The sequence below is a fragment of the Stegostoma tigrinum genome, chromosome 28 (assembly GCF_030684315.1).
Source record: "Stegostoma tigrinum isolate sSteTig4 chromosome 28, sSteTig4.hap1, whole genome shotgun sequence".
In the NCBI taxonomy this organism is placed as follows: Eukaryota; Metazoa; Chordata; class Chondrichthyes; order Orectolobiformes; family Stegostomatidae; genus Stegostoma; species Stegostoma tigrinum.
In genome coordinates, this window is record NC_081381.1 from 30,685,695 (window position 1) to 30,697,973 (window position 12,279).

The 12,279-nt window shown below is 46.4% G+C and overlaps 1 protein-coding gene across 1 annotated transcript; it reads right to left on the reverse strand.

Moving 5' to 3' along the window:
- Window positions 1–593: 593 nt before the first annotated feature.
- htr6 (5-hydroxytryptamine (serotonin) receptor 6) lies at window positions 594–9,499 on the reverse strand. The gene is made up of 4 exons (XM_048561133.2): window positions 9,418–9,499; window positions 3,829–4,736; window positions 2,629–2,787; window positions 594–1,007 (listed from the first exon to the last, which is right to left on the reverse strand). The coding sequence occupies exons 1-4, from the start codon at window positions 9,497–9,499 to the stop codon at window positions 594–596; spliced, it is 1,563 nt and encodes a 520-aa protein (XP_048417090.2).
- Window positions 9,500–12,279: the final 2,780 nt, after the last annotated feature.

Genomic DNA, 12,279 nt, shown 5'->3' on the forward strand with positions numbered 1-12,279 from the left:
TGGGGCTGTATCTCTAGTGCGTTGGGAGTAGGGGAGTGGGGCTGTATCTCCAGTGCGTTGGGAGTTGGGGAGTGGGGCTGTATCTCCAGTGCGTTGGGATTAGGGAAGTGGGGCTGTATCTCCAGTGCGTTGGGGGTGGGGGAGTGGGGCTGTATCTCTAGTGCGTTGGGAGTAGGGGAGTGGGGCTGTATCTCCAGTGCGTTGGGAGTTGGGGAGTGGGGCTGTCTCTCCAGTGCGTTGGGGTTGGGGGAGGGGGCTGTACCTCCAGTGCGTTGGTGTGAGAAGTAGCCTGCTGTCCATGGAAGGGGTGTCTTCTTTTCTCAATCTCTTTCTCCAGTGCCTTGGAGGAGGGGGCCTCTCTATCTCTGTCCAGTCAATGGGAGATAGTAGGGCGGTTGCCTCTCCTGCTTCTGGGGTAGAGCCGAGGGGAGGGGTTTGCTGTCTCCCTCGTGTACTGTTTTTGTCAGCCTCGGACCTGTATGAGGGACCCTTGTCTGGATGTCACTGTCAGTCAAGTCTAGGGCAGGGCTGGCTAGTCCTGGATCGGGGTGGGGAGGTGGAAACCGGTCGCTGGGTGGTTTCTGAATCTGCCCTTAGTCCATTGGTGTGTTCAGTGGGTTTCCCTGGAATTCCTGGTCAGTCTGCTCCAGCTGGAAGAGCTGCAGTGAGTCCTCCAGCTGCTTGTCCTTGATCAGCTGCTGGTCCTTGCCAGCTGCCAGGAGGATGTGTTCGTTCACCTGAATCACCGAGTCGCCAGAGCCTGTCCCTGGCGGCAGGGTTGGGAGGGACAGGCCCAAACGCCGGCCGCTGTTGGAGTTTCTCATGGACAAGGAAACGACACTTGGTCGCCGCTCCCACCAGCGGCGGCAACAAGGTAAATATTTGGCCATGGCCCGTTTGAAATCCCGCATGAAGAGAGGGTAGATGATGGGATTCATGGTACTATTACAGTAACCGAGCCAGGTCAGGACGTCAAAGAGAAGAGCGGGGACACATTCACACACCGCCTGTGGGCAAGAGACACACAGGGATTAGAGACAAAATAAAGCTACCCGGCTAATTGCCAAATAGCCACTGGACTCCCAAACGTTAACTCTGCTTTTCCCCTCGCAGGTTTGCTGCCAGACCTGCTGAGTTTCCCCAGTAATTTCTGTTCCTTCAGATTTCCAGCACCCGCGGTTGTTGGTTTCAGCCACGGACAGGGGACCTGGGAAATTCCTGCATATCGTAGCCCTGAGTAGATCAGCGCTAATGGAAATAGGTGAACTTCCATCAATTTACTCAGATAAAATATAGCGATGGGAATGAGCTATTTAAATTCTGACTCGGGCCTGTTGGGAGTGCAATGTTATTTTTAAAAATCTGAAATTGCTGGAGAGACTCTCCGTCACTGAACTGGAAACTTTAACCCTGCTTTCTGACCACAGACGCTGCCAAACCCGCTGAGTTTCTCCAGCAAGTTCTGTTTTTTTTTCCCCAGTTCCCAACATCCGCAGTTTTTTGGGTTTTTTTTCAGAAGGCTGTTCAAACCCAGCGGATATCGGAGTCAAACGGATTGGCGAGGCTACAGTTGTAAAAATTTGAGGCTGTTCGAACATTCTTTCCAGAATATTCGTGGCTCTTTGCAGCATGGAGCCTGGGAACCCCCTGAGGATCCCGTTTTAGGATTTCAGAAAGATATTGCAGTCTGTTTTCGCGCTTTGACAGTTCCTTTCCAGAAGCCTTGGGAAGCGCTCCGCTTCCATGAGGGCGTATGGTGTAGTGGCAATGACCCTACCTCTGAGCCAGAAGCTCCGGGTTCAAGTCCCATTCTAACATATCTGCCGATGTTGGTCCCTGGGCCGCGTACCGTTCGGGGGACTTCGGCAACCAAGCAGTGATAGTTTTATAAGTGAGAGAGACGTGTAAGGAGGGACAGGAATGCAGTTGTACTCTCAACATAGTAACAGACAGAAAGGTAAAAATCACAAGATGCGAGACGGAAACACACAGCGAGATAGGCATCTGCCAAACAGGGAACTGTGACAGTCAATGACAAGGAATGGCATTATTTCCATTGTGATGCCCCTGTTGTCTGAACGAATCCCAGTGCCAGCGAGTGTAAAATTGCCAATTGCCTTATCATCAGCCAACCCTTCCAGAGCCTCTAGTTAATGAGTCAGCTGAGTTTCTTGTTTAAGAGCCTGAACAAAATTTGTCCAATTTACCTTTTAACCTCTGGCTGATGCTCTACTCTGGACAATCGTCTTATAGTTGAATTAGATATTCTTAACCAACCGTTTCAGATGTACTAGGACACATTCATGTACGTGAACCCAGACCTCCCGGCCCAGAGGTTGGGACACTACCCCCACACCACACGAGACCCTAAAACAGACAGTTACTTTGCAACTAATTATTTGGAAAGTAGCACCTTCAAGATCAACCTTAGGAACTGGGTTAAGATTGGTCCGATTGATTTCATGTTAGACCGTTTCCCTCTGACGATTCCTAGCGAAGGGTTATGGAAGGGAGAGGACTGGGTGCTAAACGGTTAAGGAGAGAACGACTTTAAAATGAAGGTTGCCGCTTCGAAAACTGAGATGTGGGGCGATTCTGGCCTCATCCTCAGCTCGGCGAATTGCTTACCTGTGTTACATTGGCCACGAAGAACGGCAACCAGGCCACAAAGAACATTCCCAGCAAGACCCCCAGGGTCAGGCTTGCCTTGAGAGCCCTCTTGCTGTGCTTGGTGGTGAATTTTCTGCTGTCGCTGGTTCTGGCTGATGGATTCTGAGCTCCCTGGAGCTGGAAATCAGAAGAGACAGAGTCTGAGTGAGAAATATTTTGGACACGGCTATCGCTGAAGACAAAGCATAGTCAGGTTTCAATCTGTGAAATAATTTATAATCTACACAAATCTCCAGTCATAGCCAGGATTGAAATTCAAAATTAATTTCAGAATTTCACAGATCCAGCAAAAACAAATGTGAAGCACGTTTAGCCCAGTCAGCGTGTGGCATGTGGTCAGACATAATAGTGACAGCATCTGGAATACAAGACTAAATATCTGCCCATATCCAGTGTGACCAGCGCTAAGAGTGACCAGTCCTGAGAGTGACCACAATTGACATTGGTCAGAGCTGTGACCTGTGGAGAGAGTGGTAGGTGCTGAGAGCGACCCGACCTGAGAGTGGCCAGAGCTAAAACTGTCCTGCACTGACAGTGGCCGATGGAGAGAGGCGGGCGCCGAGAGTGACCAGTGGAGAGAGCAGAGGGCGCCGAGAGTGACCGGTGGAGAGTGTGGGGGCTGAGAGTGACCGGTGGAGAGAGTAGAGGGTGACGGTGCTCACAGTAACCCGGTGCCGAAGCGGATCCCCGGGCCGCCGCTGATCTCGCTCCCGGGTCCCACTGGGCGAGCTGCTGCTGCTGCTGCTCCCGGGAATCTGTCGCTGTCCGCGGTGCTGAAACTAACGCCCAGTCTCTGGCCTGGGCCTATTGGTCAACCCCGAACTCTTGGCGGGTGTCTGAATGAGATTGTAATTTACCAAGAATAACACTAGCCCCATCTTCCCCACTCCCCCTCTCCCTCACCCAGCATGAGTAGCATCTTCTGGGATCAAATGCTGGTTGTTGAAGCAACAGGAGTCCCAGGAAACCTGCAGAAAGACGGGAACGGATCAGGATCCCGAGCAGCCTTCTCCTTCCGAGACAGTCACTGACGTGTTATCAAAGAGCTGAGAACCCTGTCTGAAGCGATTAAACCCAACCTGAGAAGGTGCCCCGCCGTCTGTGGTTTACTGCTGGGACCAGTTTAACTCCGTGGACTGTTCAAAGAGGCGGCTTTACCTGCACCGGTTCATCAGAGGTGGTCGCCACATTAGTGGTGAGGGAAGCCACTTGCACTGCTTGCTTCTTGGCCGCCAACAGGATCCGGTAGTAGGTGAAGCAGATAGCGACCGAGGGCAGGAAGAAGGTGAGAGACGAGGCGATGAGAGCGTAGGGCAGGCTGACCAGGAGGCGACACTGAGCCGCCTCCTCTGGCAGCTCCAGCGTGGAGTTGAGCGCCTGGGCATCAAAATCCATCTCATGCCAGCCCATCTCGATAGGCAGGAACGAAGCCAAGGCGGCCAGGGTCCAAGTGGTGAAAATGAGAAACAAAGCTCGGCAAGAGGTCATCCGCAGTTTGTATTTGAGAGGGGAGATAATGAGGAAGTATCTGTCCAGGCTGATCACACACAGGTTCAGGATGGAAGCGCTACAACACATAACATCAAAGGAGTACCAAATCGAGCACACCTCACTCTCCAGCACCCATCTTCCGTACAGTTCGTTCAACATAGCCGGAGGCATTACAACCAGCCCCACCATCAAGTCAGACATGAAAAGGGAGACCAGGAAATAGTTGGAAGTGTTGCGGAGAGAGCGTTGTGTGAAAATGAGCAGGATAAGGAGAGAATTGCCCGCTGTGGTCAGGATGATGATGAGACAGAGACAGGCTGCGATCCACTGTCTGCCCTCGGGAGCCGCTCCCTGCCCCAGCTCGGGGCCCTTCCCCTCGGCCCACAGCCCGCTGTCCATGCGGAGAGGTGACCGGAGACGCTGACAAGCACAGACGTAACAGCCTGGGCAGCTGTCCTGGCCATCGGGCAGGAGGGCGAGGCAACATGCAGCACGTCCAGCTGCCAAGGATGGCACATGAAGCCGAACAGCGCGTCTGCTTTCCAGTGGCAACTGCGGGCTCCGAAACCTGGAGACTGGAGAGAAGTGATGGTTGGTCCACACGCACACAAAAACATACAAAAAAAAGGACGCTAAGGATGTGAGCAGCGATTAACAGAATCGGCTGCAATTCACAAATCCTCTATTACTGTTTCAATTCCAATTCAACTACCTCAAGGTTTGAACTTGGCCTTAAGCATCTGATCAGAGAGAGGGAGTGCGAGCAAAAGCTGTGACTGTTAGAGAGACATTCATTCGCCAAGATTTTCATTAATAAGCAGCTCCACCAAACTCGTTTACTCAGAGACTCTCGCCAGAGGAAGTGGCGGTGGCAGGAATAGGCGCTTGCTAATGGCTCACAGGCTTTTTTAAAAAGAAAATGGAATGGAAATGACCTTATAACAATGATCCAATGGAAAGTCTGAGGAAGCGAAGTTCCAATTAATGGTTATCAAGGTCAAGAGATGAAATCAATCCACCCTCTATCCAAAGGGAACTCCACAGCCAACTAGTGAAAAAAAACGAACACTAATTTAAATTAATTCCGCCGGCAAAGGAATCCCGTTGTCTGTACTTCTCTGCTTCCTGGATACTCTCTGAGAGAAACAAAAAATAAAAATAGCTTGTAATTAAGCTCTTGGCTTCTCGGATTCAGTCCAGTCCTGGTAGTGACGAACATGGAGCTCGTTTCCGACTGGACCTTCAGAAATAGTGTGCCGCAAATTCGGCGGAACATTCAGCGTCCCAGCGAATGAATTCAGGCCCCACCCCGGTCTCATTCAATAAGCCGTTCTCTCCTATCCTCCCTCTGGCTTTGGCTGTTGGCTTTATGAAGCACATCAGCGCGCTGGAGAGATTGGACTCTCAAGAACAGGGCGAAGTGAAAAACTCAGATATGAGAAGAGAATGAGAATGAGGGTAATGCCATTCTCTGTAGCATTTAATTGGATCTCACCCTGTCCCTTTTCCCCTCTCGCTCCCTCCCTGAAGAGGGATTCATGTCGGGTGCAGCGATACCAATCTCCCTCCAGTACTTGGCCGAAGACTTCACTTCCAGAGTTCAAACAATCAGTGTCAGGAGCTTCCAACTTTAGCAGAATCAGAGGATTGGTTTACTCTTCTTCCAAATGGCACCCTCTCACAAAGGGATCAAGATATATATCGCCTATCAGCTGCCCTGCCAAATTCTCCCCTTCCCTTTACCCAGAAAGCTAGTCTGCCCCCAAAGTGCCATCTTGTCATTGCAACAACAGTTTCTCTTTGATCTCAGTTCATGTATTTCAAATCTCAATTTATCCATGGGCCCCTCCACCTGCTCTGTCAATCCAATTCCTACTTACTAGTGATAACTTAATGCCTATTCAGCTTCCCCAAAATGCAAACTTCTCCTGTAAATCATTCCCTCTGCTCAGGCACTGCCCCCTTCTGCGAACTCTGGATGTCGGGCAACTATTTTCCCAGATCCTAGTGAACATCTGGAATACATTGTAGGCTGGTATGGTAGATGCTAACTATTTGTTTTCAAGAGGGATGCTTGACAACTCTAGCCTGAGGAGGAGACTTATTATGGAGAAAACAAAATGCCTTTATATGCAACACTTAGTTCATCAGAACGTGCTACACATCCTAGCCATACTATGACATTTACCTAACATTGTGGAAAATTGTCCAAGAAAAAGCAGGATTCATTGGATCTGGCTGTTTATCATCCATTGTTCACTTTAAATCATCAACAAAGTAATGGAAGATACTGTAAACAGTGGAGCATGTGGTACTTGTGCAGTAACTAACTACTCTCTGATACTCAGCTGGGTTCTGCTAGGACTGGGCCATTCAGCTCCAGACTCCTTTACAGCTTGATTTAAAATTGGCAAATTAGCTGAACTCCAAAGGGGAAGAGCAACTGTTCTAGACACCAAAGCAGCATTTGACTGAGTAATGTATTAAACAGCCCATCAAATTGAAATCAATGAGATTGGAGGGAAAATCTTCTCAACTCAGAGTTATAACAAGCACGAAGGAAGGTGTCTGTGGTTATAGGAGGCCAATCATCTCAACCCAGGACTTCAGCATGGGAGTTCCTCAAGGTAGTGTCCAAGACACAATCATCTTCAGATATTGATTAATAATCTCCACCTAATTAAATAGTCAATAATGGGACTGTTTACTGATGGTTGCACAATGTTTAGAACTATTTGTAATTCCTCAGCTTCTTCAGAACTATTTAAAATGGATTTAAGTAGGAGAGAATATGAATAAGAGAGGAAACATAGAGTCAAGAAGGGAAGAAATAAGTTCAGTGGGGCAGGGACATTCTGAAATTATGAGTTTGGCAGGGCAGTCCGCTTTACGTATTTTGGATGGAGGTAGATTTGGAGGACAGGACATGGTGGCACAATGGTTAGCTCTGCTACCATACAGCACTAGGGGCTCAGGTTTCATTCCAGCCTTGGTGACTGTGTGGAGTTTACACATTCTCCCCATGTCTGCATGGATTTCTGCCGGTGCTCCAGTTTTCTCCCACAGTTAAAAGATGCACAGGCTAGGTTAATTAGCCATGGTAATGTGGGGTTATGGGGAATGGGGCGGGGGAGACTCTGGGTCCAGACTCGATGGACTGAATGGTCTCTATCTGCACTATAGGGACTCTATAATTCTAGAAATGGGCTGAGCAGGGTTGGAGGACTATGATTTGGGAATCTCTGGAGGGGAGATCTCTAGAGAGGGTAAGGTTAATAACAGTTCTAGAAACAACAGTTTAATGTTCAATAGTGGGTCATGAGCCAGAAGGAGATAGCAGGAAGTGTTTGACAGTTGGCACTCAGCCTCTGCCAGGTAGAAATTGGCATGCTAGATGATACCAGCACCACCAGGTTTGACAACAAAGTCAGAGTTGGATCTGAGAGAACAAAGTGCAGGAGGTTCAGAAGGTGACAAGTTCAAGTGGGTGAAAGACCAGAGAAATGAAGTCAGCCAATAGTACATCAGCAGATCTTGATGAAGACATCAAGTGTAAGTAAAAGGTTAAAGAGAGGGGTCCCATTTGAAGGGAAATATTGGAGAAGGGTGAAAGGGTCTGCTTGGCAGACAAATGACTCTTGTCCAAATAAATGTGCATGGGGTTAATGGCAGTGAAAGAAGACCTTATGCTGTGGCAGAAATTTATTGAGCTAGGGATATAAAACAATAAAACTGAGTTGTTTGCTGAACACAGATAGATCAGCATTACAAATGGGAAGTTCATAGCGTATAGTGAATACAAGACAAGTAGGGGGATTGGAAGATAGGATGAACTTCGAGAAAATAGGAGGGGAGGAAGGATCAGAGGAGTGTCATTGGCTATGAGTATATGGAAGTTGTCCTCCTCAACAGTTGAGTAAGAAATGCAATGTAGCTGGGAACTGGAACAGCTTTAGTGTGAGCTGCTGATGGAAAGATTGAGGCTATACATGTGGAGACACGTAGTGAAGATCTCATGATGTGCACAAGCAGCTATCTGAGGATTGTTGTTTTTTTATTGAGCATGGCATATCTCAGGGATACCTGTAATCATGGGTGTGTTTGAAACAGGAATGATAGAACTTTAGTTGGAGTCTGTGCAGTTTAGGGCAGAGCTGGAGACAGTCATTGAAGAAGGAGTTGTGAATGTGAAAGCTTCAGCAGTTCTGAAGCATCATATTAGGCTCAAAATGTTGACGCTGTTTCCCTCTCCACAAATACTGCCAGGCCTGCTGAGTTTCTCCAACACTTTGTGTGCTGATTTTGAGTTAATAAGTGACAAATAATATTTGAGCTGCACAATTGGCAGGCACTCTGCATCTTCAATGAGAGCCTAGTCATCTTTCCCCTGCTGTTCAATTGCATGATCGTCACTGAATCTAACTCAGCCAATAATTTCTCAAAACCTGTCCACTATCTGCAAGGCACAAGTCAGAACAGTGATGGAATACTTTCACCAAATCGCTCTACGGCTTCAGTGTTGTCTGGCTCATTGTCTGATATCCAATATTAGATGAGCTGCCATTTTCTCAAACTGGGCATGAATAGGGTGAATAGGCAAGGTCTCTTCCCTGGAGTGGGTAAGTCCAAAAGTAGAGGGCTTAGGTTTAAGTTGAGAGGGGAAAGATATAAAAGGGACCTATGGAGCAACATTTTCATGCAGAGGATTGTGTGTATATGGGATGAGCTGCCAGAGGAAGTGCTGTATGAGCCAGAGATGGGTATGATTGCAACATTTAAAAGGCATCTGGATGGGTATATCAAAAGGAAGATTTTAGAGGGACACTGGCAAATGTTGGCAAATGGGACTAGATTTGTCCATGCTGACCAGATATCCTATATAAGTTGGACTGAAGAGTCTGTTTCCATGCTATATATCTCTATGATTCTATGAACATTATAAAGTCAGTGGCCATTAACTTCAGCTCCCACAGCAAACAGCTTCTTTGGTATCAATTTTATCCCCTGTCTTGGCATTATCTTGGTCACAAGCAGACTATTAACAATTTTGGCATCCAATTTGGCCCTCAACTGAGTTCCTAACTTTATACCTGATCAACAAAAGTGCTGGTTAATTCCACCATGGTAACATTGCCCTTCTCAAGCCTTTGATGGACTGGGAGCTGATTAGGTTGACAAGGAAAGGAATGAAAGGCAAACAAAACTCGGTGCAAGTTAAGATACAGGCTGCAAAGCTTTGTATAAGCTCAAACTTACAGAGGTCAGGGAGCAGCTGAGAGGGGCAATGAAGGAGTTTAGCCCACAGCCGTAGTTCACAAGGTCCAGGTTGTGGCACCATTGTAGTCACTGAGCTCTGTGGAGTTGTCATCAATTTTTCCAATTGCACCCAATGCAATAATATCGTGTTTGTAGATGTTTTGTAGGACGTGAATAAAGACACACCGACTTGAAATTGTGACAATAGCCAGTTACTGATAGGTTGTACTTGAATGATCATCCTTTTGTTTTTGTTTTGTTTAATTACACATGAAGGTGCTCAGAGTATCATACAGATTAGTTGTCAAAGAATGCTGAGAAACTGTTCCTCCCATGATAGCCATTGTGAACAAGGGTAATCAGGAGATTTGTCAATCGAACATTGCTCCTGAAATAATTCGGTCTTCTAACACCTCATCAACTTATTGTTTGTTATATGCAAGACTGGCAGAGAACATTATCATGTTACTTGGTGACTAGACATTTTATTAATTCACAGGATGTGGGTTTTGCTGCTTGGGTTACTATTTTTGCCATCGCTAATTGCCCTTGAGAAAGTGGTTGTGAACTGCCTTCTTGAATTGCTGGGTTGGAAGCATACTCACAGTGTTGTCTGGGAGGGAATTCCAGGTTATTGACGGAGTGCCAGTGAAGGAACAGCAATATATATCCAAGTCAGGATTGTTTGTGGCTTAGAGGGCATCTTGTAGCTGTTGGTAAATCCAGGGGTTTTGCTACTCCTGTCCTTCTGGAAGGAAGTTGTTGTGGATTTGGAAGGTGCTGTCTAATACACCTTGGTGAGTTACTGCAGTGCATCTTTGTGGATGGTACACACTACTGCCTCTGTGAATCAGTGATGAAGACAGCAAATATTGAAGGTGGTATTGATTGATGCCAATTCAGTGGACCACTTTACCTGAAGGATGTCAAGGTTCTTGAGTGTTGCTGGAGCCGCATTCATTCAGGTAAGAGGACGTATTCTGTCATTTGCCTGACTTGTACTTTGTAGATGGTAGGCAGGCTTTGGGAAGAAGGAGATGGGTTGCTCACCACAGAATCCTAGCCTCTGACTAGCTCTAGTAGACACAGTATTTAAATAGCTGGTCCAGTTCAGTTTGAGGGTAATGGTTACCTCTAAGATATTGATGTTATAGTGGAATCTAACACCACATTTCACCATCCATAGTACATTCATTCTACGCTGACGTCCTAATTGGTTACCCACTACTTTGATAACCAAGTTACAATGTAACACTCCTAGCACTGCACTGTTTGAGATTGGTTAAATCCAATTTTTTTTATCTTAGGAGATACTGCGGGCTGGATTTTAATCTAGGCAGAAATGCAGATAAACCAGAGCCATTTCGATCTGGGAGATACAGCAGACAGGCTTGACTGTAACAGCCGTCGCTCATCAGCATGGTGTTAATCAATATGGCCAAGGTAGCTCATAAAAGCAGGTAACGTGTGACACACACACTTATTCCTGGGAATTTCTGAGGTGAAAAAGATGTAAGATTTTCAGCAAAGAAGTTTCTCACTTTTTGTTACGTAGAAAATGGAATTTGTGATAACTGAAACTTGTAATTAAACTGCCTCCACAAATCTACAGAGAACACTCTATACAAACATTTTGCTTTATTAACCACTGATCCCTTATTCAGAGCAGAGGTGAAAATGACACACAGTGTCAGTGAATCTGTATATTCAAAATTGCACTTAGCCAGATTGGGGAAAGGAGTTGGCAATTCCCAAGAGAGACAGTAAGAACTGCTAATGCTGAAGTCGGAAATAACACAGTGTGGAGCTGGAGGAACACAGCAGGCCGGGCAGCATCAGAGGAGCAGGAAAGTTGACGTTTCGGGTCGGAACCCTTCTTCAGAAATTCTCAAGTTCCATTTAACTACAAGTGAGAGAAATCTGACCTGTATAATCTCCAAGTTTAATTCTATAGAATTACACAAGGACACCATATACAATCATTTAGATTAACTGCAGAATTGATACAAAAAATACATAATGTTATAAAACCATATCAGAATATTTACTCTCTTGCCTTGTTACAGCGCCCCATTTCCTTCTTCCGTCTTCAGCTTTTGTCTTGAGTTATCTTTTGTTTGGAAAGGTTTGGTTCTTGCCAGATCCAGTTCCATGAGTATTAGTCACCTTCTTGTATCCCATCAGAGTAGGAATTCTTTCTCGATACTGAGCAGTGTATGTCAGCAGGCTTTCTGATCATGGGAGCATCACAGCTGAGGACAATTCCACCATTATCTGCCTTTCCTACATGCACTTTCCAACAGGAGGCATTGAGTAGCAGTCAGAAGTGGAAAACTTAATCAACCTGTTCTCCTTTTCCTGGTTCAGATGCAGATTCAGCACAAACTGTGATCAGCTAAGCCACCGCAGAATCAGGTCGAAAGCCAGAATATTTCAAATCTGTCTGCCCACACTATACATAACTTGCCCCAGCAAACCAAAAGCTCAGTGTCTCATCGTGTTCTGAACACAAATCACATTTTCAGTGCTCTTTACATATCAAAAATACACATTAATTATGCATAATATTATCTCAACAAGATTTGCATTTCCTTCTGAAATGATGAGTGGGTGTAGAGTTTTAAATTGTCTCTGCTTTCCTGTCCACTTCTGCCTTTTTGATCTACTTATATTTCTGTCTGTGCATGTGTGGGTGTGTCTGCCAGTCTCTTTACCTCTCCATTTCTATGCGTCTCTTTCTTTCTCTGTGTTTTGTGCCACTTTGCCTCCTTTTGTGTGTGTGTTTGTGTCTTCCTGTGTTGTCTCTTTTCTCTCCAACATTTGCAATGCATTTAATGAGCCACAAATTAAACGAAAGGAGGA